Here is a 25,997-nt window from a genome sequence, read left to right as displayed (position 1 = left end):
AACCCCAACGCAAAAAAAAATAATATTGGCTAGGATTAAAGCTCTTAACTGAATAACTCCCTTAAAGAATAAGAATATACTAGCCGGGAGACCCGACGTCAAACGCCGGGATAAGCCAAAAGTAAATGTTGGACCCGGTGTTGAACACCGTTAGGGTTCAACACCGGGTCCAACAGCGCTTAATAAGAGCCGTAAACTGTGCCACACGATCAGGTGGAGCCCTTTAGTACAGGTATACAGTATGCATACCTGTACTAATGGGCTCCAACTGATCGTGTGACATTTTATCAATGATTCTTTTACAAATGTAGCTTCGCACACAAAATAAAAATAAATTTCTATTGTTTAAGTAATGCACAACGTCATATAATCCTATAAATTACCTTCCATACTTGCCCAGGTTCCTGGATCTGGCAAGATATCTTTTAATCGATGCTTGCCTTGGATAGTTCGATCACAGACTGGAAGAAAATAACAACCAAGAACATAACACAAACGACCGATCAATGTTTCTAAGCGAATATTCTCCCAATGATTTTGTTCTAATGAAAACCTAAACAAATTTCTTAGATAAAAAAGTACATTTTGATCGACACCAATTAAACAAGTCAAACGAAAAAAATACATATAAATAGATATGTTCTATTCTGCGCATGCGCCCACGGTAGCCTTCGTGCTCTTTTAAAAATCCAAAAAAAATAAATAAATAAAGAGTATCCGCCACTAAGTAATTTTAATCAGAAATTCTCCAGTATGACTAAATGACTTTTTACTATATTTTAATAACATTAGATTTTACTTAATCCAAAAAGTTGGTAACTTATGATACGAAATTTCAGTACTGCAGATAAATCATAATAAATTCCATTCAAATAACATAAATTGCATATTAAAACATAAATAAAGGTAACTATGTGTTCATTTCTTTTTTTAACAATGAAGTAATTAGAAGAAAAACAGCTCCCCTATCAGATCGGACTTTGATTGAGCAGTTAATTATCGTATCTTCTATATGAATGCAAATGTAAGCAAAATAAAGTTTGAACACAGAGTTAATGATTTCGTTGTTCACAGGTATGTATTTTGTATTTAGAATAAATATGTTGCTAGCCAAGTTACCTATGTTTTGTTCAAGGACAGATATTTATGTCTCACTGTTAAATACAAAAGATCCTGTGCAGGAGTTTGATAATAGAACATCGAAAGTAGTTCTAGAGATCATTGGTTAATCGCTACTAATTTTAACGCCATATGGTTTTAACAATTTTTCACTAAATATAATATTGGTGAGAACAAATCGGTGTTTGTAATCAGACCGTTGTTTGATTTTGGCGCCGTAGATTAGTGGTTATAGCTCTCGTACTTTGTGCGGGAGACCGGGGTTCGATTCCTCTTGACGGCGATTCAACATGGGCGAGTGAATGTTACCATAGCCCCGGGTTAACCCAAGCCATGTGAGGGAAATTGGGAAGATGGCACACTGTGTGGGCCGTTGGATGTTGCCGGGAGTTGTCTAGTAGAGCGCGGGCCCTAATTGGGTCTGCGTCGCTCAAAATGAGCATTAAATACTCTAGGACTCTCCATCTAAGCCATGGCCCCTCCTGGAAATAATAGACAGGGTATATCCCTCGATATTTGTGAGGCTAGCCATGTAAAATATGCACATCTATCTATCTATCTTTCTACGTTAATTAAATCTGCGACAGACATCCAAAAAATATTACAGTTAAAACGACAAGCAACAAGTAATAGTCATCGCGTATAATTTCTTTATGTCACGTGGGATGGTTTTGGCTAAATTTCCCCCTAAGTATCCTTCAATAACTTACCTTTTAAGGCAAAAGAAAGGAAACACATGGTACACTTATGTAATATTATTATGCGAAGACTCTTGGATTAAAATCTGAAGATCTGTTTCATTAGTTCGTGTTTTTATTTTTTAACGTGACGTTTTTAAGACAACTTGGTAACCATTTACTAAAAACAAGCTTTCGAGAGTAAGAATAAAGAAAGTCTTGTTCTTCGTTTTTGTTTCCTAAAATGTAATACATGTATTATATATAAAGAATTGTCTCATATATCCATTCATCTTGTTTCATCACTACTGACAAAAGTAATTTCACCACAGATATTATTAAACTACTAAGCAACGTAGGTGTTAAAGCCTTAACAATTACATCTTATCAACGCCGACACTTTTTTAATGTGATTAACGTAGCAAAAATCAGAAGAAAACATATTTTACTCATGAATATCACATTTTCGTCAGATTTTAAAAAATGCAGAATTTCTTCTTTACACGTTTCATTTATGATGTGAAACTTATCGTTGTCATAGTCGCTCGTAAATAACAAGCCATACTTCGAATCTTATTATTCATCCTTGTGCTTACGCCGCATAATTTTATTAATTTACTCTTTAAGCTTGTTATTAACACCTCGTGTTGCATTTTTTAAATTCCTAGAGATTCCAAGTTTCGCGCTTCATTGGGCTTCTCAAATTGGGCGTTATGTGCATCCTTTCTTAAATGGCAAATTTAATGGATTATTTTATCAAAGCACAAGTCGATAAGGCCCGTGGTAAAATCCACTCGGCAGGAAAATAATGAAAAAAATAGGTCGCGTTTTAGATGTTCTGCTGACGTCATCAGTGCATATCCAAATAGAAATTTGGCAAAATTTAGTTTATCTGTTGCCTGTAATGTGTAGAGCTGCAAACGCTCATTAAAATAAAATATAGAATCATATATTTTTGACGAACACCTAAGAATTTATAAAGGTTTTAAAATTTTGCTGACGTCAGCAAAAACCCGCCATAAAACAAAGAAAATTTTTTTTAGACATTTGTATACTGCTTATCAGCTGATCAGGAGAAGTATAGGATTTTGTATCTTTGACAAACGGTTGCAAAGATATTGGGGTTTTAAGGTGTTTTTAGATCACATCATCAACCCGTCCATTCCGAGACAGATTCGGGAATCCAGGTTTGACGAAACTTACCCAAATTGATCCCAGGTGGTCTCTAATTATCCACGCGGTGAAATATTACTGGTTTCACTTTCTCGTTTTCAAGTTATTTGGACTCAAAGTTTTATGTGCATTGTAATGGTTTCATTAATTTGAAATAACATGTTGACGTACAAGTAGTGTTTTTGACGTTGAGTTTTTCGAATACCATATGAGACATGATTTTTTGGTTTTTTTGGCATCCACTTCGCCTGTTACAGACAGACACACTCTCTGTATTCTTATATAGGCTAGTCGATAATTTGCATACCCGTTGACTTCATCGCATAGATCTCGAAACCCTGATCAAGAAAATGTATAGGATTGTGTACTATTGACAAACGGTTAAGGAGATATTGGGGTTTAAAGGTTTTTTGATGACGTCTTAAACCCATCTATTCCAAAAACGTATTCGGGCACCCAGGTTTGAAAAACTTGCCCAATTTGATCCAACATTGTCCCTAGTTACCCTCGTGGTGTATAATGACTCACGTCATTACCTCGTTTTCAAGTTATTTAGCCTCAAAGTTATACCTACAATGCAATGGGCTCATCAATTTTATTAAAGGCATTGACGTCAGTCTAAGTGCATTGACGTGGCACAGTAACGTCAGAAAGATTGTCAAATTAGATATAACTTTCTCGGCAACTTCAAAAGAAAATGAAGATATCCACTTTGGCGCTCACAGACGGACACAATCTTCGTATTATTGCATAGACTAGTCGATAAGGCTCGTGGAGAAATGCACTTAGGCTAATAGGTTGTTTTAGATGTTTTGCACACGTCAGCAGTGCGGATACAAAAAATAATTGGCGAAATTTAGTTTATTCTTTGTCTGTAATGTATAGAGGATAAAACGCTAATCAAAATAATGTATAGGATTATATGTTTTCGAAGAACGCCTAAGGAGATATAAGGGTTTAAAAATTTAGCTGACGTCAGACAAAAACCCGTAAAAACACAAATATTTTTTTTAAACAATTGCATACCTATTGCCTTCATCGTATAGATGAAGGCAATAGGGACAAGCGACGTTCAACATTTGAGACATGGGTTTTTCGGCGATATCATAGAAAAATGAACACATCCACCTTGCCAGACACGCAGACAAAGTCTCTGTATTATAATATAGACTAGTTGTTAAGGCCCGTGGAAAAATACACTTAGCAGGATAACAAAGGAAAAAAACTGTTATTTGAATTTTAATAACGTCAGCAATGTCTCGTTCACCTATGAAAATTATTATAATGTATTATTATGTAGAGCTTAAAGTGCTGATCAAGAAAATGTATATGGTGACCCAGGTTTGGGAAATTTTCCCAAATTGGTCCCAGGTGGTCCCTAGGTACCAATGCGGTGAAAAATGACTGGCGTCACTACCTCGTTTCCAAGTTATTTTACCTTAACGTTTTAAGTGCATTGTAATGGCTTCATTAATTTAATATAAGATGCTAGTCGATAGGGTCCGTGTAAAAATCCACTTAGGCAGAAGAAAGGACAATAAAAAAAATCCGTCATAAAATTTTAATGACGTCAGGAAATGTTTCAGTATATTACACTCTGCCCTTTTCCGAAAATATAAATCTGAAAACAAAGAAAGGACGTTTGCAAAGTGTTGTCAGGACATTTAGTAACTTTTTTATCACCACCAATTTTCAACAAAAAGAAAAACGTGAAACTGTGCAATTTTCTTCCAGCAAAAACCACATACATGTAAGTTCTCCCAAACAAAAGTTTATAATACGAAATGTAAAGACACTAGCTTACACAACAGCTTACCGTGCGGTCTATTTCCACAATAGTTTACACAAAATTCCAAAAAAACAGCAGTTTGCAACGCGAAAAATATTCGGCGATTCGGTTTAGCTGTGTTCCCATAGTGATGATTGAGATTGTTTTAACGAATCGCATTTGTGCTACATCCGCCATTTTAAATTTTCGTTGGGTGAAAACAAACCTAGTTCGTAGGGGGGGGGGGGAATGCTAAAAAATGTGGAAACCTATATAATAATACGCCAGTTCTGTCTGTGACTTTTGCAAAGTGGATATCGTTATTTTCCTTTGATGTTGCCGAAAAGTGCATGTCTAATACATTAAATTTTCTGACGTTACGGCGCGACGTCAATAACACTACTTTAACGACAATATCCTATATTAAATTGATGAAGCCGTTACAGTGCACTTAAAACTTTGAGGTCAAATAACTTGGAAACGAGGTGGTGACGTCAATGTTTTTTCACCCCGTAGGTAACTAGGGACCACTTGGTACCAATATTTCCGTAACCGTTTGTCAAAAGTACATGATCCTATACATTTTCTTGATCAGCGTTTCAAGATCTCTAACATGAAGGCAACGGGATACGAATTTCAAAAGAATAATTTTTTGTACTTTTATTAGGGACTTTGCAGACGTCAGCAAAATTTTTAAACTCTTATATCTCATTAACCATTCATCAAAAGCACGTGATTACATACATTTTCTTGATCAGTGCTTTAAGGTCTACACAATAGAGGCACCGTAAAACCAAGGTTCTAATTTTTTTTTGCAGATGGGTTGCTGACATCATCAAATTTATATGACGCTTATTTTTTAATTTTATCCTGCCTCAGTGAATTTTTCCACTGGCTGTATCGACTAGTGGAAGAATAATTAGCTAACGAAAGGTAATCACAATAAAAATCTGTCTGTGAATGATGCTTAGCTTTTTTGATTTTGTTCCAAAGAATTATACTCAAACTTTTTAATAATGTTCTTAAAACTCCAAAATGTGTCTAGCTCTGCACTCTCTTTACCTAAAATACGAAAACTTTTCACCTTCTAAAAAATTATTATGATGTCAAACCGAATAGCCAAATAAATGGACAACCATACCATCTTCTCATAATTTTTTTAACCCACAGTCATAAGCCCACGTAAATTTCCAATAAAATGTCAACAACCCCTGTAAAAATAACCTGGTATTTTACATGTAGGCTGGCAAATGTTTAACAGGATTGCAGAAACGAAACAATAAAAAAAACTTAACGCACATACTTAAAATTCTACGAAATTTGTTCCAATTTTCATATTGCATGTGGTCCCCTTGTAAAGTTTACAGGAAATGTGAAAGAATTATACTCTATGGGCATGAAAAATGCATCACGTCCTCTAAAAGTTCAAGAAGTCTTTGAAAGATTTTGTAGCTAGCTTCTTACATCATAATTCGTGCTCAAAAAAAAGAAGTTTGATTACTAAGATAGCTAGATAGCTAGAAAAAGGGAAGTAATAACATAACTCATAGGTTAGAGCTATTGGATGGAGCCTTGAACCTATTATATAGCTAGCTAACACTAGCTAAGACACCCAGTTAAATATACTGAGACTGAGGTGACTCAGCTAGGTCTACAGCTAGGCTATTTATGCTTTTAGTTTCGCGACAGGGGAACATTAATTATGCAAAAAATGTAACAAATTTGCTAGTTATTTTAAAAAAAACGCAGTAAAGTAAAAAATTCAGACTTCGAGGCATTTAAGTGACTTTTTCCTGGAAAATGCGAGTCTGCTTGACAACTTAAAGTGTAATACATAAAAAAGTAACACGTAGCTCTAGCGACATAAATACTGCACGTCAAAAGTTCTTACTATTTGTAAATTTAGATCCACTTCAAACTATAGCTAGCCTATATTTTTACTTCTAACTTTACTTTACTACTTTTGGCTCCACTCTTCACTTCCAACATCACTTTTCTAATTCTTTACTTGGGCTTTCTTTTAATTTCCGCGCCCGAAGGCTTAGAAAATTCGGTGCAGAATTTCCTATTTTGATGTCACCATTATGTTCAGCATGCTTTTTTTGTTAACTTTGCCAATTTTTGTTGAAAATGAAGTAGTTTTAATTTTTGGATCAATTTTGGCCTAAAATGACATTTAAGGTGTCAAAAAACGAAATTTTGATGTCACCATCATATTCAGCATACTTTTATGTTAATTGTGCCAAATGTTGTCAAAAATAAAGTAGTTTTAATTTTTGGACCAATTCTGGCCTTAAATGACATTTAGGTAACAAGAAATCAAAATTTTGATGTGACCATCATTTTCAGCATACTTTTTTTATTAACTGTGCCAATTTTTGTCGAAAATAAAGCAGTTTTAATTTTTGGACCAATTTTGGCCTAAAATGACATTTAGGTGACAAAAATAAAAATTTTGATGTCACTATCATATTCAGCATACTTTTATGTTAATTGTGCCAAATTTTGTCAAAAATAAAGTAGTTTTAATTTTTGGACCAATTCTGGCCAAAAATTGATTTTTTGTCAACTAAATGCCGTTTAAGACCATAAACGTTTCAATCGCAAGACTTTCAACCATGAATGATAGGCTGTATTTTTTGTTAGCAATTTCTTTTTAAATGTGAGTTTATTATGACACGTTTCGTTTTGTTTGAGTTTATTGCAAGATATAATGTCACTTGTGTGCTTTATCTTCAGAGCTTCATGCACCAAACCTCTTCGAATGTTTGGCACAATAACACAACGAATTAGCAGGTTTTCATCAAATATTTTGGTAGCGAGCGGAAATTCTTAGAGCCCCAGGGCTTCTTGTTTCTCTTTCAAATATGCTTTTTTGAACAAATTTTTTTTCTTTTTGCATTTTTTCAAGATGAGGGGATCGTTCTTTTTTTTTTTGGTGTCCAAGCGTATCGATTTTTCGAAAGTTAGCCGTTAAATCGTTTTCATCACGTGACGTAAACAAAGTAAGCCCATACTTTTTTCGGCGACTGCAAAAAAAATTTCCAAAACAGCAAACAGGCATGAACACATTAAATTTGCCTGTCACAGACAGACGGACACACTCTTCGTAGATATTACAGCACAAACAAATTTAAGATTTCATGTCTTTAATAAAGTATATTTGAAGCAACAATCAATTAAACAAGAAGAAATAATTATATTCAGAACCTTCAAACACAACATTTCGCTCGTTTCTTCGTCACAATCATTTAGCTCATTTAACACAATCTGTTGAAAACTACACGTGAGGAAACGTCCTACAAAACCAGGGCTATCACCAAATCCGTTTAATAATTTTATCGGTAGCTATAACTCCAACATAATTAGCTTATTTCATCGTTGAGAAAAAAGAACAAAAACGTTTTGCTGTTCCACAACTAAAATCATGGAGAAATATGTCCAAACATAAAACTGATTTGAAGTGTCTTAAATAAGCAAACATTCATTTTTATGGCGGCCCTTTTTCTTTGTCATTTGCCATTTTTCGTCGTCAGTGTCGTGGAGAGCCGCCGCTCAATAACTTCCAAAAACCTGTAAAATTGCCTTTCCATCTTTAATACATATCCTTTCGTGGTGTTTTTGAAACTTATCAAAATAATTTTGTTTTAGTTTCTGTGTCTCATCTTAATTTCTACACAAAGAGAACTATTAAATATCCAATGTCTTTTACAGTACAGTTAGGCACGAGGTTCTTCTCCTCCTTTTAAGAAGCATAAGTCAACTTTCGCTTTGTCACTTAATTTACACTTCTTACTTTTACAATTTAGAGCTAAAACTTGAATATGCCTCCACATGAAGAGGCAGGTGAGATACATCAAAGAGAAGTTGTAAATGTGCAAACTAAAAATGATTCCAGTGAAGAAAAGCAAGAAGGGTGTTGTCGTAATTTGACAAATGCTGTCAACAGAACGTTGGAGAACGCTTTTGCAAAGTAATGTATTCTATATAATTAGTCGTGTTTTTGTGTATCATCATTTGTTGGCGCGAGTAAGCTACAGTGTAACTGAGACTATCAATTTCTTTAAATAAATGAGCACGTCCTTATTCACATTTTAGCAGTCCTCTTTTAGCGTTTCTATGAATTTTTTAGCCCATTCAAATATTTAAATCCTTAGACTTTTTTACTTTTAATTTCAGGACCAAATTTTCAAACAAGCTCTCCATTTGCAGGTGTAAGGAATTTTTTTTCCCAACCCCAGATTTAAAAAAAGACAAAAAATTGCTTAGTTAAAGTAGTAATCAAATTAAAATGGCATGTCACGCGACAATCATGCGGCAAAAAGTTTGCTCTTTGGTATGGAAAAACTTTGGCTTGATCTTAATGTGTTTTTTATTATTATTATTAAATCTTCTTTTAGGATTGGTTTTGTTGTAGCCACTCATCCATGGAAAACAATTTTAATTTCCTTGCTAATCACTGGATTATGTTTGATCGGGGTTGTCGAGTACGAAGTTGAAAATCGAGGCGAAAAATTGTGGGTTTCCCAATCATCTGATTCACTGAAACACAAAGACTGGGTCGAGGAGATATTTCCTTTGCAATATAGAGAAGTTGCTATTATGTTAGAAAAACCCTCTGAAAATATTTTAACTCCGCAAGGCCTGGAAGAGGTAAGAACTTTTTATACGTATGTATTTTTTGCTTTCAGTGCATCTACTTGACTTAACTTTCCACAGTTTTTGTTTCGAACTTAAATATTCTCCTTGCATGTTTTGAAGTAGGTATATTTTAAAAAGGTAAATTTTAACCATAGTGCAACCTAGTATTTTTGTGTCTTCTCATTTATCTCCTTAAACTTTTGTTTTTACTTTGCAGTTACAACTGCCAGTAGACTTAATTTCACAAACAACTGCAACGTAATGCATGTACAACTGCCAGTAGACTTAATTTCACAAACAACTGCAACGTGATGCATGTACAAGCAGCTGGAAAATTATTCTGCTTTTTTTATTCTCTTGATATACTTAGTTTAGTTAATAATTGATAAAAATTACTCTTGTATATATTTAATTTCTTTAGTTGTATAAAGTTTATGAAGCAATTACAAAGGTGGAAGATGGGAACAGTAATACACAATGGAAAGATATATGTTACAGGTACTCACATTCTGTATGAAAATCATGTGGCTCCTTTTTTATTATAAATATTCACATGTTCGGTACTAAATCCATGTAGCACCTGTACAAACATTTAGTAAAACTAGTTACTCATAATTGTTCATTATTTCTCGATTTTTCTTATATACTTATTCATCTCTGAAACACAAAGTAACGGAACAGTAGATTGTACTAAATTTATTAAGGTTATACATTATTTTTCCCATTAATAACTATAGATGGATAAGGAATCACAGATTAAAATATCACTTAACTACAAGTTTCACTAGGATTCCATAAGTCCCCAAAAATTAGAAAAAATTTAAGACCGTTTGTCCCTTGATCTCCTTTCCTGATCTTCTCACTACATATGATTTTTCCTTTAGATCATCATCAGTCTGTATTCCAAGCTCCATATTAGAATTATGTTCTTATAATCTTACAGAAATCAGAACGTTAAAGACACAAGATATTTTAAATAGAATTAATAAAAAACCTTTAATTAGGTATGATATAATTTACATATTATCCTTTTGTCTGGTGTGCTTTTATTGTCTATCATTTATCAATTGGCTGAAATAAAATCAGTTTTGTGAAATTATTTCTCGGAGGTAAGGTGACAAATTTCACCTTATTAAGCATTTGAGAGTGTTACTGTTGTAGTAATGGTTTAACTCTATAACAGACAGACTAAACTTGCCGCAGAACTGAACATGCTTGATTATGTTCATGATGACGTCACAACAAAAATGTTGACATTCAACGAAATTTACTGCTACTCCTTCGTTTGTACTACTATCACGGTGGCGAATTTTTACTTAGGAAGCGTTTTAGAAATTAAGAAGGTCGCAGGTTGTTCTAAAATATTTAGACAACACAGTGCTAAGCTCGGCGATATTTCCACAGCTAGGGTTATCAACTTAGGCCCTAGAAAAAGTGTATGTCAAACGTCACAAAACTTGAGTAGAAATCACCAACAATTTCTTTACTACGTTAAGACAAGTTAAACGCTATGAAAAGTATCTACCACATCTTTTTTTTAGTCCAATGACGAGGAAGTTTATGAATGCTGAATTGATGATTGGTGAACCTGTGATGAGAAATAAAAGTAATGGTCTTATCGTCAGTTCAATTGTGGCAAGAATAAACATTAAAATAAAAAAAAACACAACTTTGTGCAAAGCAAAGGGAGGCTGGTACGTTATATGGACATTTCTCGTGATCGATGCATTATAGACATTCTAGAATTCCATAACATTTCTTATTCTCATAGCAGTTAAATACACTGTCTTAATTATATACTCTCCAGCTCAAACCCGTGTTTCACAGGCCCTGCAGCATGTCAGTCTAATGTTTTTGCTATTGAATTATACACTGTGTGCACTTAGCGAATGAGACAATAGTATAGGAGTCAGTCTGCTAACTTCCATGTAGTTTGGTAGCTAAGAACTTTCTCAAGCATTTTTTTGAAATCTTGAGACCTTATAATATGGTATGCTACGCTCATTATCAACAGCCGCAAAAGTTAGTGCTGATATGGGAGTTATGAGGTTAAATTTGAGTTTATTGATAGGTCAAGAGTCTGACATATAAAAAGAGATAACACCGTTTAGGTATATTACGCTTAACTCCACCTGTTGCTAGTAGTATTCTCACAAGAGAAATCTTGGTATCTTGCCTTTTTTTCGTAGACATTTAATAGGACAAAAATATATAAGTAAAATTTATTATTTTTTGTTATTTCTGCACAGGCAATATGAGCAAAAGAAGGTATTTTTTCGCACAGGTTGATGAAAATGGTGAACGATGGGAAGAATCATTCGATGGAGCCATAAGAGCTCTTCCAACGCCTGGATATACTTTATACTACTTTTCAGAATGAGGGTTTGTATCTATCAGCTCCTTCTAAACGCACCAGCTTTTCAAACCAAAGAAGCAGTAACTTTAAGGAAAAAGTCGGAAGAAAATATTAGTAATAACTAATGAAAAAAGAGGCTAAAAAGCGCTGGGTAAATTTTAAATCGCACTATATTTTGTTGAATCGTTGAAAAAGGTGGAGATAGCGTTTTTTTCTAAAGTAGAATACTAAATGAGAGTCATCTCTTCTTAATCGCACAGTAAAAATACATGTTTTTTTCGTCAACGAAGGTAACATTTGTACATAAAAACGCTTACTGCTATCTTTATTTAATTAGGCGTTCTTCAATAAGCGCATCGCTCTAACAAAACTACTGAAGTTTTAAGACTACACTACTATTTCTCTTTCAGATTTTTACTTTTTCTGTCTTACTTTAGTGCAAATGAAGCCTCCAGCAGCGCAAGTACAGACGACCTGCGTGTCTTTACAGTTGGTTACTTGCTCGTAATCATATATCTTTCTATCATGTTGGGAAGCTTTTCTCCTTAAGGACACAAGGTAAAAATCAAGCAATTTTAACCTCGCAAAAACGTATTAAGTTGATTTCTCATGTTGTTAGTGGTAGACAAACGACACATAGCTGACATAAACACTTCACAAACAATGTTTTATTCTACTTCTCTGTCTTGTCTTCCTGTCCTTGTCTTCCTTCCTGTCTTGTCTGACTGTGTATTACTATCTACAATCTGGCACTAAAATATTATAACAAGACACTTACTTAAACATTGTACAAAGTTCACAAAAAAAGTGTCAACTCGGGTCAATTCTCTGTAGCCGGTAAGAAAACGCGTAGATTAGGTGAGCAGCTTTTGAAATGGCCGAGTTTCACGTAAGCGTTGGAAAACGCACGAACATTTTTGATAGAGAACTATTCTGACGTCAGCACAATAAGAACATATTAAGAGATGGGATCTGATTGAATGACCTAATTTTAATATGAACATCACAGGGTCCATATTGAGAACAAACCTTTATCTAGTATTAAAATAGCCTGTTAGTGTTAGTGTTAGTTTAGGGTTGACAATTTGTGATTGCTAGTATGCGTCTTTTCATAGTTCTACTTAGCTATGGCAGGTATTGCCGTAATTGGTATGGCAGTTGGCATCTCATATGGTTTAGGATCAGGATTTCAACTGAAGAAAACAAATGTTCATGATGTTCTGGCGTTTTTGTTACTTGGTAAGCTTAATAATTCTGTTGTTGTCGTAACAGTTTTCTCTCTCGTTTTTTTGTTTGTTTTATTCTTCTTGTTAGTGACGTGGCTATCTATCTTGCTGTCATGTTGTTGTTGTCTAGCTGTTGTCGTATTGTTCTGGTCATGTTACATGTTACTACGGTCGTATTGTTGTATTGTTCTGGTTGTGTGGTTATTTGCATACTGTAGTTATGTCGTTATTCTGGTCATGTTGTTGTTGTTGTTCTACTTGCGTTTTGTCGATGTAGTGTTACCATACTTTTGTAATTGGTCGTCAATCTCTACGCTAAAAAGTTAAATGCATAACCTTAATTTTGTTTGACTTCAGGCATTGGTGTAGATGATGTTTTTTTTTTTGTACAAAACTGGGAAAATATTGGTGGACCACAACCTGAAGGGCGATCAATTCCAGAAAAAGTTTCGGCTGCTCTCAAAAATGCAGTATGTGACTTGACTCTTTCCACGCCATTGAACTTATCAACATAAATACAGATCTTTCCTTGTTAGAATCCAAAGAAGAAAATTACTATTGCTGTGTGAACCTTTTTTTTTTGGCTAATTTTAATAATTCAGAATTCGCCTTCTTGTTTTCCAAGGGCGTATCTATCTTGGTTACAACGTTAACGGATGTGTGTGCATTTCTGATTGGTGCTACTACAGTAAGTTTTGCGGAAACTAAAGTTATTACTTGCGTGAGGATATATTTGATAAAATTCAGTGATTTTTTTAATTTAAGATGATTGATTTTTTCTTTCAGATACTTCCTGCGCTACGTTCGTTTTGCATTTGGTGTAGCATTGGCATTTTATCAGTGTTTATCCTCACCATTACATTTTTCACTGCATTGCTCGCCATTGATGCTAAGCGGCAATATAACAGACGTGACGCGTGTTTGTGTTGCATAAAACTAAAAAAGAATTGGCAACCAATGGAATGTAGCGAGAGGGGTTACCTACAGTTATTCGTACAGAAGATATACGGACCTGCTTTGGTTTACATACCTGGAAAGGTAATACATTTACTTCATTTACTTGAACTTGAAATGTTTTACAACCATCAATGTCAAACAGGGGAAGAGGATACAACAAATATAACACAGACCACAATATATGATATATTTTGTTAACTGTGACAAGGTTTTGATCTCCTCCCCACCTTCTCTTAAAAAAAAAGAATAGAAGAGAAAAAAAAAGATAAAATGTTTGCTATAAAAATTTAAAGAGAAAAAGAGCCTTCGCTTGTTGTTTATTGACAAGCCGCTTTAACTTCGCTAAATTGGGTTATACTTAAAACCAAATAGAAATATATAGATAAGATATACTACAGCGTTATTTATAAATACAAGTAAAATCGATGTATTTTCTTATTTATTTCATTTTCAGATAATAACGTTGTTAGCTGTTGCTGGTTTGCTAGCAGGTGGTGCTTATGGACTTTCTAAATTAGAACAAGACTTTGATTTCAACTGGTTTATGCCGCCATCTTCGCCACCAAGAAAATTTATCATCAATAGCGAAATAGTAAGAGCAATTAAATTTGCTATTTTTTTATGTAACATATCGGCATATAACATCAGATTAAAGAGACTATCACTGCTGAAATTAGGGATTTTAACTCTCCAAATTCCAGAACTACACTATAAAATTGTATTAAAAAAGTAAAAATGCCAATAACTTAGGTATGAAACAACCGTATTTAGCCTAAACAGTAGATCCTTTCCGTTTTCGATATTATTGGGGGTTGCTTCAGCAGCGGTTTGCAAAATTTGGTTCGCCAAAAAATATCCTGACGTTTTAGCAGTGTTTTTACTCGCCTTTTTGTAACGTCCTAAATGATAAAATCTATAGCAATTACGAAAAAATTATTTGGCAAACCAAGGTAAAGTTCTCTTCTGGAACCTTTGTGTCATTATTATCTGACCTGTGAAAAATTATTTGAAATCATCGTAATCATCGTAATTATAAAAAGTTATGATAATTCGATTGACGTAGCATAAGGTTAGCTAACTAAAAAAGTAAAGAAATTTGTAGCAAGCAAAGCAATATAAGAATGGTTTATCTATACCAGAACTTGCTCCTTTGCAATCTTATTAGAAGAAAAACCGTGACGACACGCCAAAAGAACTAACGTCTTTGTTAAGTCACATCGTGACGAACGTAGGAGACATTAGTAAAATACAAATATATTTTTTAAATGTTAGAAATAGTTATTTCGGACTTTGTATTTCGCAATGCAATATCAAAAATCGATGAATTGAATTGTATTGTGCGTTAGCACCTGGTTTTCATAACCTCTCACAGTGATAATAAAAAGAATTTCAACAAAATAACGTTAACGCTTGTGCCTTTGAAATTCTTTTTTTTAGTTTTTTCCAAATAATGGCCTTCCCTCAGGCGCGTATACTGGAGATATCTCCTACAACAGAGAACATGCAGTAATTATTAAAATCGTGAATGAACTTGAATCAGACTCATATGTTGCTAATGGTACTGTGATCAGTTGGTACCATCAGTATAAGAAATGGTTAGACGCATCATCATACCGAATTGAATTGAATCGAACTAAAGAATGTAATGAATCGGTGATAGGTAAAAACGTTTGTACACAGTAGATGTGTTTAGTTTGAATAAATTTGTAGTGTGTTAAGAAATCTAATATTTCCTCATATTTTATTTTTTAGCATGCGAGCTACCTTCTGACAAACGCTTCTATGAACTTCTTAAACTATTTTTAAACACGAAGACTGGTGCGTTTTTCAAAAATGATATTTCTTTTCATGAAACAAAGAATTCTATAAAGGTAACCTGGATGTGTTTGTAATTTAAGAAATATTTCAGATTTATGAACAGCCTGAATGGCAGTGTGCAACTATTTGAAATAGCAGAATCATCTTTTATGATTTGGAAATGTTCTAAATACTCTTATCTAGTCGATTAGTCCGTAAAAAAATTCACCTAGGTAGAAAAACGAAGGATAAATATATATAGTGTTTTTTGGTCTTGATGAGCTTAGCAGTACATATACAAAAGTCTTTCTTCGGAAATCTCTTTAAAGTGTAGAGCTAGAAATGGTGATGAAGACAATGTACAGGATCATGTGCTTTTACCAAATGTTGAGGGGATATAAGGGTTGAAAAATTTTGCTGACGTCAGTAAAGATCCGCCAAATTTAAAAAAAAATTGGGGGGAGGGGAATTTTAATACCTGTTGAGACTACTGTTCAGATCAAGAAAGTGTAGAAGATCGTGCACTGATGAGGAGTGGTTGAAAAAATATTGGGGTTTGAAGTTATTTTGATGATGTCATCAACCTGTCCGTACTGAAAGGAATTGTATAACCTAGCTTTGGTGAACTTACCTTATTTGGTCCCTGGTGGCCCCTAATGTAAAGGATCATGTACTTTTGACAAACGGTTACAGAAATAACGGGAAACTTACCCGATTTAGTCCCTAGATAACGACGTGGTGTAAAATGACTGACGTCACCACCCCGTTTTCAAGGTGTTTGTCTTCAAAGTTATAGATATGGCTTATTATTGTTATGGCTTCTCATTAATTTGTTTAAGCTATTTACGTTAAATTAATATTATTGACGTCGAGACGTTTAAATTGTCGATTAACTTTTGCGGCTCCGTCAAAGTAAGATGAGTATATCGACTTTGTCTGTCACAGACAGAAAGACAGAAATAGCCTGATGACGATAAAGTAATAATAAATAATAGTTATATCCCAAAATTTAAGAAAATTAAGTTTTATAATCAATTAATTGGTTAATTATCTTCATTCTCAGTCGTCTGATTGCAGTTTAGACTCTAGATAGCGACAAGTTTTGTTTGTTCGTTGTTTGCTTGTTTTTTTTTATCTACTTATATAATTTTCCTTACGCATTTTTAAAGAAGAACCATTGTAAAGGGATGTTAGAAATATATCGATTATTATTATTATTATTATTAATCATCCACAATAACGCTGTTTTGGCAAGTGAATGCACTTACTTTTGATAATAGAACCATAATCTACGCACAAAAGTTTTTCTCAACTGAATTTAAAGACCGAAAATTATGAATACTCCTTATATTAATGAAGCCAAAACATATTTAATATTTAAGAAATGTTTCTTGTATTTCCAATCTTGATCTCCTTCAGGGTGCTGCGATACCATTTAAACACGTACTGCTTGATAATGCTGCTGTCGAGATCAAAGCAATGGACTCTGTGCAGGAACATATTGAGCCAGGATTGACTCCTTCTGAAAAGAATGCATTATTACCTTTCGTATACTCGTTTGCGATATTTCGTAGGAAACAAATAAGGTAAAAAGCGCTCTTTTTTTCTAACTTTTTTTATCTCTCCCCCTTATTCATGTAAATCTCGAAGAAACTTGCATCATTTCGTATGTTCGGGTCATTTCTTTTATGAACTGTCACCCTTTGCTAGACCCACAACTTTCACTTGCCCATCTAATAACAATTTCCTAGGTTATATCGAAAGAATTAATCCGAAATATATCTCTTGCTGGACTTTGTGTATTTATTGTCACCCTGTTTCTGCTATCAAATTTGTAGGCGTCGCTAATGGTTGTCTGTTGTGTGGCTTTAGCCTTGGTAAGTATTCTTGTTTTAATCGGTTTAACATATTAAATTGCTGAAATGGCACCTTTTTGTAAGTGACTGTATGGACTCTCCAGCAACACTTTTGTTCTTTATTTTATAATATTTTATATAATTCACTAGAATATAGATTACTTTGCGCCTTAACTTAATATTACTTGCAACGAGTTTGCGGTGATAGCAATCTTACGCAAAGAGGACGGAACATTAGAATACGGTAGTATAGTGGAATCTCTCTATCTCGAACTCGCAAAGGACCAAAAAATTCGAGTTAAAGTAAGGAAAATACCTTAGGCGGACCACAAAGGGACCGAGACTTCAGTTCGAGATAGAGAGAAGTTCGAGATAGAAAGAAGTTTGAGATAGAGAGTAGTCGAGATAGAGAGGTTCCACTGTATTTACTTACTGCGCATGTGTATTAGAGGGGAAACTAATTTTAAATACTGTTCTGTTGATTAATGAGAGGATGAAGTAAGCTGTTTCACGTTGTAAAGAAAACGTAAGATTTATTGGGAATTTTTTTTCTTACTGACTTCATAAAATCAAGGTTAAAAATATATTTATTTCGAAGTAATATATTTCCTTGAGTTTCGCTTTTTCTACTGGTGTGTTTTTTGATATAGGGTGTAAAGGCAAAAAAATTGTTTGTCGTCACTCATGTTATTTAAATGAGTGAGAAAAATCTCTTACTTGTCTTCGAAAAGGCATATCACTTCCTTTGTATTAAACATAAGAAGTTTGTTCACATTTGTTTCACTATTTCTTTGCGTAGAAATACTTTCAGACGACGGTTGCCGTTCTTGTGTATCCCCCTTGTTCCTATTGTATAAAACTGCTGTCCATTATACGTAAGGTCGTTAGTAAATCATGAAAGAAAGAAAATGTGCTTTAAGTTTCTGCGACATACTTACAAATGCGAAATGACCGACCTAAAATAAGTCAATGTTTTCTGTTAGATCGACATAGCTGGTTTTATGTATTTCTGGGGATTGACGGTGGATACAGTCACAACGATTATAATGGTGCTTGCGATTGGGTTGACTGTTGTTTATTCCGCTCATATTGCGCACGGCTTTATGGTTTCGCGTAAACCAACACGAAACGGTATGTATATAGGAATTTTTGTTAAACGGCAAGATAAAGAAATTTTATTTGTTATTTAAAAGAGAAAAGGAGAGCATGAGAGCTCTCGAATATTTTTATATACAACAAAAATATTTAATTATTTTTCAGAGAGGATGGTTGTCGCACTAGGTGAAATAGGGCCAGCGGTTATTCATGGAGGTATGAGCACATTGTTGGCCTTCATACTACTCGTTGCGTCTGAATCTTATGTCTTTAAAACGTTTTTTAAAATAAGAGTTTGAATTATCACTTAAAATTCCTCTAAAACTCATGCACACATAAAAGTTACAGATTTTAAAATGGAACTTAACCTCGCATTACACTTCTTGATTTCTTTTTCAAATCATGTACGGCTCTTCATAGGTGTTTTTCTTGTTTGTTATGTTCGGCATGTTTCATGGTTTGGTCTTTTTACCTGTAATCTTAAGCTTGCTTGGTCCTGCTCCTTACGCGGCACACGAAAATGCGTTAAAAATAAACAAGACTGAAGGAACTGTCAATAACGGAGTAATCTAAGACGAACCAGTGAGACTTGAAAATATGAAGCAAAATGGCGAGGCTGTTGAAGTCCATAGCACAGGTAATTTATGTTTTAAAATATCTTAAAAAGGGAAAGAAAGGACGTCATTGTGTTTCTCTATGATGCGCCCCCTTAAAATTAGATGTTATGTCTATTCCTTAAATCAAATTGTACTTAATACATTCTAAGAAGAAGTTATGTTTATATAGATAAAAACTTTAGACAATCTGCTGTTGTATGCGTGTATAGACTAGTTCAACTTTTTAAGGATTTGCTTTGAACATTTCCTTGTATTCTATGCTACGACAGAAGTCTTTTTCAGTGAACATCAATGCAAGTAATATTTAACACACATTCAAATTTTGACTTTCGTAGATGCAAACTATAACGAAGCTTACACACAGAAATATGTTGTAAAGGTAGAAAAGAGTTAAAGGTAGCCAAGCATTGAAGTTTATATAATAACACCTTCAAGAACGCGAACGCCAACGATTTTAGTGTGCGTTATGTGATGGTTGTTTTATCTATGTTATATCATTCAATTTGTAACGTAGTGTGGTATGTATAAATATATATACATATTTTATATTTCTTTTGCTACAATTTTAACGATATTTATGTCTTCTCATTATTATTTTCCAAAATACCCGAAAGTCGAGATTTATTTGGCCTTTATATTTATACAGAACAAGGGAAAAAGACCTGGTTCTGTCAAGTGATGAGGCCAGCTCTGGAGACCACTAACATTGTTTCGCTTATTTATGTCTGGAAATTAAATAGCGCACAAATAATCAAGAATATCGTTGGCCAGGTAAATCAGCACTGCATATTTAATTTCTTGCGGAAAACAAAATGAAAAGCTGACATTTTTCTTTTAACTGTTACACTTCATTTGCTACTTTGTTCGCGCAGCTAGTGTACTTTAAAGGCGCGTAATCGCCCTGTAGGCAATTGTTTTTGAGGTGCCCATTTTATTGTAAAAATTGAAAGATATACATGAAACATTATCCTGAAAATTTTATTGAAAACTGACAACCAGAACATGTTCAAATGTTTCATAGAAATAACAAACTCACCCCAATTTTTCTTCGCCTACAGAACCGCCATTGCATTTCATTGCACGAATTATGCGATAATAAACGCACGGCAAAATCGATCACATGGATGCTGGATTCATGCTATTACAAAAAAAACAATGAAGGAGGGAGAGTAGCTGTGTTTCCATCGTAATGCTTTTATAAATGTATCAACAAAATTCCGAACATGATAAATCAGATAAATCAATCGAAGTTTCTGTGTTATTCTTTATTATTTAAACCTTTTAACTTACTGAAATCAGACTTCTTTGCAACAACGACCTCGTCTTGTTGTTCTTTTTGAAGATAGCTTCGCCTCGCTAGCTGTTTTACGTTTTGATTATTTTCCTTTGTTAAAACAGTTAGTCGTTTCCTTATGGAGACAGTATCATATCTAGATAATTATAATACCTAAAATTTCAGAATTTCCCCTTTTATGCTCTAAATTTAATTATCTCCATAATGCTTCAACTATCCTCAACTATCACAATGTGCATTCTCCCCGTTGGGTTTTTTTGCTTATAATATGCAATAATTCCGGTCATGCTAATAAAAAAAGAAAGAGCGTGATAAGCATTAATTATCATAATTAATACGAGACAATGCTTTGATTTATTTTTTCTGTTTTGTTTTGTTTTGTCTGGTCTCCAAAAACAATGGTGAATAGAATAAAGAGAAAAATAAATCTAAGTGGAGAAGGTGACACGGATGTTTCTACCACAAGCCAAAAAGAACAGCGTGAACGGAGCCTACCATAATGGCGATTTTACCGAACTCCATCTCAGTGCTCATTTAAAATTAAGGCCGTTTGTTTACCTACGGTTTCACAGGAACATTTTGCGACAGCCCGCTTATTAGACGGGAATAAGAGACCAACAAGATCGTTAAATATGGCGGCTAGAAAAAATAAACAATAAATTCAAGATATAAAAGTACCATTATTTCCATTTCTAGTAAGTTTTAAATCCTTAAATTTCTCAGGAAAGTCATAATTCCGTCTGAACTTTGAAGTAAATAAAAAAAATGTATATGTTAATTTTTTTCGATAAGGGTGATTACGAGCCTTTAAGTAACAAACTTTCGCGTTTTGGAGAAAGCTCTTGCGAACTGCGATTTTAGGTGCAAAAACTTGATAAAAATAAAAATCATGGTTTATGTCGCACTTAGATCCCGTTTATAGAAATTTTAACCTTTTCAGAAAGTTGTATCTTCTACCAATTAACAACTAAAGAACATGATTAAGAAAAATCGCTTTTTCTTGTGATATGACTTAGCATTTCGTGGATGATGTAAATAGAATGAATACAACGTTTCTTACTACTGCTAAAAGTAAATATAGAGATCATTACGTCAAACATTCTTACAACATTTTGTTTTTATTTTACTGCATTTTGTAAATTGAGCTATAAAGTCAAAACTATTTGATGGATCCTCCATTAATGTTTTAGCAATATTAATGCACTGCGTGAATTTCGTTTTGCATCTGCTTTTACAAGTGCGATAATCTTTTGATCTTTTCTCGCTTTCTTGATCATCAAGGATTGCATGTTGAATTTGTTTGTAGACATTTTGAAGTAAACTTCTCTTGCTCTCTTCATCATGGGTTAGAAAATTGCTAGATATGTGTATATCTTTAACGTCTTTTGCCTCTTCGATAGCTTTACTGTTATCAAAACTTTTCAGTTCAGCTAACATCTGCTCGACGTCGTTCAGCTCTTCTTCAGTGGCTTTTCTAAATGCGTTCTGTCCCGAGTAATGTTCCACCTGATTAAAGTATTTACCGCCATGTCGAGAGTTAAGATCAAAATTGTCTTCTTTAGTTGACGGCAGACGTCTATCTTGTTTCTGCTTTTGCGCTAAAATACGGTATATTTTCTCGAGGTAAACATTGTTGTAATCAATACTTCGTTCGAGATTAGTGCGATAAGATTCGATACCTTGGCATTGTAAAGTTGTGATTATTGATGATATCAATGTAAAATAAATATGAAGTTCCATAATTGTTCTGCTTGATATACTAATATAATTCTAAAAAAATCCAAACGTTAGTTAGAAAAGCATTCAAACGAAACTGGTCAGAAAATTAGATGTCACAGATTTCGCTTCACTCTCTTTACTAAAGCTAGTAGTAGAATTAATTGTAAATATATATTATTGCATATCAAAACGTTTAAGTTGTAAATTATTTTTATATAAATTTAATAAGTTTAAGGAGGTTCAGAATTTATCAGATTGATTGAAAACATATTGCTAATTAACAGCTAAATCACGTTTGTAACAAAATCATGTTTGTACCAAATTTTAAGCCTGCCAAAGGTTGACATGTTTTTAAACTATTTATTATTAGCACATATGAAAAAAACAAAAGTGGATATGACTAAGAAAGTGGCATTTGCAAGCAATTATTTAACGTCAATTTTCCATTTAGAATAAATATTTTAACTTTTAAGATCATACATACCCACAAGCAATAATTAATGACCGTTTTAAAATGAAGCTACAAACTCGTCAAAGTTCACTTATGAATGTTCACAACAAACCTAAAACTGATTTGGTTTTGGTTATTTGGTTAGCAATTTAAACTGTCATAATTCTTGATGACGTCAACATCATCTACTTTCTCGATTTTCTAGACCTTCGTAGGGCATTGAGTTTGTAATACGGACATCGCAGAAACTGCAACTAAGCATTTTCAACCTTCCTTACCCGTGCTACACATCTGCCGAAGAAGAAATTTCACAATCTCCGGCAGCGGAGCAATCGATAGGCGATGTTGTTTTGCATTTCATAAAATAGCTAAAAAGTGCGATTTTCCAAATAATTATGACCAGGATAGTAGTTCTAGTAGCCCTAAGGTAAAAGAAAGTTATTGATTTCTTTTTAACAATTTTACTTGTAACCTTTACGAGCTAGACTTTTCTGTTATCTTTTATTTTGCAGACACATTTTGCACATGCTACTAACAAACTTCCTACTTATTCTTTCGAAAATAAATCCGGTTTTCTTCCCTGCATAATTTTTTATCATCATCTTCAAACCTTTCTAACTAGCTGCTTTCGTGCAACTAACTATTTGTTCAGATCTATAAGAACAGCTTGCACACACAAAAAGGAAGAAAAGAAAAACAAGAGAATGGTGTAAATGATTAGATTAAGTAAATAAGAATTGGTGAACAGGAACGGGAAACACATTTTTCACCAGAATGGCGCCTTTTTGTGAATAAACTTTTCGAAACCATGTCTAACTATTTTATTGCATGTATAAAGAAAATCAGAAAGAGGGGGATCATTTTTATAAAGACAGGCGTCTATAGCGTAAAGTTCAAATGTCTGCTTATCAACAATCTTTTAGTGTAGAAAGAAAAGTATTTTGATCATATGTTACCCTCGGTGCGTCATAAAATTTTGTTGACTTCGAGTAATGCTGTTGCTTGAAACAATAATATGAACGCCAACTAACCAGGAAACGTTTGTCTCGCGAAGGTAATAAACAACATTAGAAAATCATCCTTATTTGACGACATTTCGAATTAACAATCAAACTATTTAATGTGTTGCGCAAAGGTTATATAAAAAACTTAAACATGTATTTCCTGGTGACGTTATTTCTTAGTTTATTTTTTATTTTTAACGTTTACTCAATCAATTAGTTTTCCCACTGTATGTTTCAAACTGAATCTCTATGCTCGTTCTAATACGCAAACATGGCGGAATCGTGGAAAGCTAGATTTTTCGCTTTGAAACAAAACTGAACAACTTTTCTTGTCAAAAAAAAACTTTTTTATACCAAGCTGATTTTTATCGCGGCTTTTTAAATTCACAATATCACGATTGTCTTATCATATTGATGTGAGATACACCGTGTACATATTGATGTGAGATACACCGTGTACATATTGATGTGAGATACACCGTGTACATATTGATGTGAGATACACCGTGTATTAGCAAGGACACTTAAATAGTTAAGGTGAGAAAAATTACGCTGGGTCGCAAACAAATTTACTTCGAACAGGATACCGACAGCACTTTTTGATTCTTTTGGGTCTAAACTTTCGTATGAGATAAAATCAGTTTTGATATCTTTGATTTAAAATGTTTCTACCTGTTTTCAACTAAAATGTTTTTCTTAAAAACGTGAACAAAGACATTAATGTTGTGCACCCAGTTTTCATCCACCAATCGACATCAAATCACAGACTTTTGTGCAACAAAAACTTTCTCACGAAGCATCAAGAATATACGCTTCTTCTTTTGTAAGAATATTAAGCTCAGATTTCGTCAGGTTATCTTCAGAATAATCCTTAAGCTGATAAAAATGTCCTTCATAACTATGGATCTGCACGAATATTTCGGCCTTCTTTGATATTTATCATTCTTATAAAATAACTGTTTAAGTTCTACTTAAAAGAGCAAAACATGCGATAGTTTCAAAAGCTTTGCCTCTTCCTTCCTTTCCATCAACACTTTTTTATGTTTTCATCTTTTGGACATCTTGCGGCGCTTGAATTTTATGTTATCTTATTGATGTTCTTACTTCTTAATAATCGGATTTATACTTGTTAAATGGTCATACTGTTTCAAAAATAAGATAACAGACAGTAATATGGAACAACGCAAAGAAAATAACAAGTCAAACAGTTGCATGCTCTTTATGCGATTAGCGTCCGAAATAAAGAGTAATAGTCGTTTTGTTAAATCTATTACAGGCAAATTTCTTTTATAAAAATGCTTGGGTCGTTACCAAACGCTTGATAAGAGGGGAGGAGGGAGGAGGGGAGGAGGGGAGGAGGGGAGGAGGCATTAAAAAAAAAAGCAATTTATAAGTCGAATTCATGATGTCAACAATGAATATTTTGATGTCATTTTCTTTGAGCCTGTTCTTAACACCAATCTCTAATAAACACCCTAAACTTTTTGTAGATATATACCCAGAGTGTTTTGGTGTTTGTGCGATAACAAATAAAAAAGTTTAACATTAAAATGTCTGGACTTTTCAGGAAAAATAGAAATAATATCAAAAAGTTAAGAACGTGCAAGACAACTTGGTAAACAACAGATTTATTTTCTAAACATTAGAGATGATGAACAAACACTATGGCAGATTAAATTAAATAAACTTTCCTTTTTTTGCTCACGTCAGCACTGAGGAGCACTTAACTGAATCGTTTGTGCTGTCACGACAAATAAGCATTCAAAGATGAGTGTTTTTTACGGGCTTCCTCCTTATAAAAAACAAACAGAGATGTATCTGATTGTCAGCAAGTCATAATCTTTTGCATGAGATGGAAATGTAGCTAAAAAAATAAGTTATCAGCTATAAAAATATAAGATAGCATCCCATGTTTTTATTTTTGTGTAATTCTTGTTTTGAAAGACCGTTCTCTACTTAGCCCTCCTTTCAGGTCGTCAAAGTTACAATTTTGGTTCCAAGTTACAATAAAATAAAATCATGTTAGAAGCTAGACACACAACAGTAAATAACAAGAAAAAGGACTGCAGTGGACTACAGTGGACTACAGTGGACTCTCGTCACTCGAATTTTCGCTATTTCGTACTTCTGACTAGAACACATACTTCAGCCCTTTATAATTTCTTCAAAAGATTTTCTATCTTTGACTCCACAAAAAAATAATTAAAATCAAGACTGAAAACACAACAAACATTTACGCGCCTTTTT

At 33.7% G+C, this 25,997-nt stretch overlaps 3 protein-coding genes across 8 annotated transcripts; 2 read left to right on the top strand and 1 right to left on the bottom strand.

Annotated features, from left to right (window-relative positions):
* Nucleotides 1-896: 896 nt before the first annotated feature.
* On the top strand, nucleotides 897-11,760 carry LOC130629991 (uncharacterized). Its single transcript, XM_057443389.1, has 7 exons — nucleotides 897-1,074; nucleotides 8,547-8,710; nucleotides 9,138-9,390; nucleotides 9,800-9,876; nucleotides 10,263-10,382; nucleotides 10,920-11,072; nucleotides 11,663-11,760. Exons 2-7 carry the CDS (start codon nucleotides 8,562-8,564, stop codon nucleotides 11,709-11,711), a joined length of 801 nt encoding a protein of 266 aa, XP_057299372.1. The 5' UTR covers nucleotides 897-1,074; nucleotides 8,547-8,561; the 3' UTR covers nucleotides 11,712-11,760.
* Nucleotides 11,647-19,833, top strand: LOC130629990 (NPC1-like intracellular cholesterol transporter 1). 6 transcript variants are annotated; one of them, XM_057443387.1, is made up of 15 exons: nucleotides 11,743-11,885; nucleotides 12,172-12,292; nucleotides 12,850-12,973; nucleotides 13,318-13,430; nucleotides 13,586-13,648; nucleotides 13,747-13,998; nucleotides 14,372-14,509; nucleotides 15,355-15,577; nucleotides 15,670-15,788; nucleotides 17,134-17,300; nucleotides 17,466-17,591; nucleotides 18,554-18,701; nucleotides 18,831-18,881; nucleotides 19,151-19,302; nucleotides 19,618-19,833. In XM_057443387.1, the coding sequence occupies exons 3-11, from the start codon at nucleotides 12,862-12,864 to the stop codon at nucleotides 17,482-17,484; spliced, it is 1,206 nt and encodes a 401-aa protein (XP_057299370.1). In that variant the 5' UTR covers nucleotides 11,743-11,885; nucleotides 12,172-12,292; nucleotides 12,850-12,861; the 3' UTR covers nucleotides 17,485-17,591; nucleotides 18,554-18,701; nucleotides 18,831-18,881; nucleotides 19,151-19,302; nucleotides 19,618-19,833. The 6 variants fall into 6 exon arrangements, with proteins under 6 accessions (XP_057299367.1, XP_057299370.1, XP_057299369.1 ...); XM_057443386.1 differs by having other exon boundaries at nucleotides 19,086-19,302; XM_057443384.1 differs by having other exon boundaries at nucleotides 11,647-11,760; nucleotides 18,831-19,302.
* Nucleotides 19,834-21,236: 1,403 nt separating this feature from the next.
* On the bottom strand, nucleotides 21,237-23,696 carry LOC130629988 (uncharacterized). Its single transcript, XM_057443380.1, has 2 exons — nucleotides 22,256-23,696; nucleotides 21,237-22,174 (listed from the first exon to the last, which is right to left on the bottom strand). The coding sequence occupies exons 1-2, from the start codon at nucleotides 22,314-22,316 to the stop codon at nucleotides 21,669-21,671; spliced, it is 567 nt and encodes a 188-aa protein (XP_057299363.1). The 5' UTR covers nucleotides 22,317-23,696; the 3' UTR covers nucleotides 21,237-21,668.
* Nucleotides 23,697-25,997: the final 2,301 nt, after the last annotated feature.

The sequence above is a fragment of the Hydractinia symbiolongicarpus genome, chromosome 2 (assembly GCF_029227915.1).
Source record: "Hydractinia symbiolongicarpus strain clone_291-10 chromosome 2, HSymV2.1, whole genome shotgun sequence".
Lineage (NCBI taxonomy): Eukaryota > Metazoa > Cnidaria > Hydrozoa > Anthoathecata > Hydractiniidae > Hydractinia > Hydractinia symbiolongicarpus.
Note: the sequence above shows the minus strand (reverse complement) of the source record. Positions and strands in the feature narration are given on the sequence as shown.

What these genes read in the sequence shown, in the direction of transcription:
- LOC130629991 (XM_057443389.1), top strand. Translation starts at nt 8,562, where the DNA reads ATGCCTCCACATGAAGAGGCAGGTGAGATACATCAAAGAGAAGTTGTA. An exon ending in CTCCGCAAGGCCTGGAAGAG is followed by an intron (nt 9,391 to 9,799) that starts GTAAGAACTTTT and finishes TAATTTCTTTAG; the next exon opens with TTGTATAAAGTTTATGAAGC. An exon ending in TGCAAAGCAAAGGGAGGCTG is followed by an intron (nt 11,073 to 11,662) that starts GTACGTTATATG and finishes TTTTTCGCACAG; the next exon opens with GTTGATGAAAATGGTGAACG.
- LOC130629990 (XM_057443384.1), top strand. Translation starts at nt 12,862, where the DNA reads ATGGCAGGTATTGCCGTAATTGGTATGGCAGTTGGCATCTCATATGGT. An exon ending in TCTGGCGTTTTTGTTACTTG is followed by an intron (nt 12,974 to 13,317) that starts GTAAGCTTAATA and finishes GTTTGACTTCAG; the next exon opens with GCATTGGTGTAGATGATGTT. An exon ending in AAACAAAGAATTCTATAAAG is followed by an intron (nt 15,789 to 17,133) that starts GTAACCTGGATG and finishes GATCTCCTTCAG; the next exon opens with GGTGCTGCGATACCATTTAA.
- LOC130629988 (XM_057443380.1), bottom strand. Translation starts at nt 22,316, where the DNA reads ATGGAACTTCATATTTATTTTACATTGATATCATCAATAATCACAACT. An exon ending in CACAACTTTACAATGCCAAG is followed by an intron (nt 22,175 to 22,255) that starts GTATCGAATCTT and finishes ACCGTATTTTAG; the next exon opens with CGCAAAAGCAGAAACAAGAT.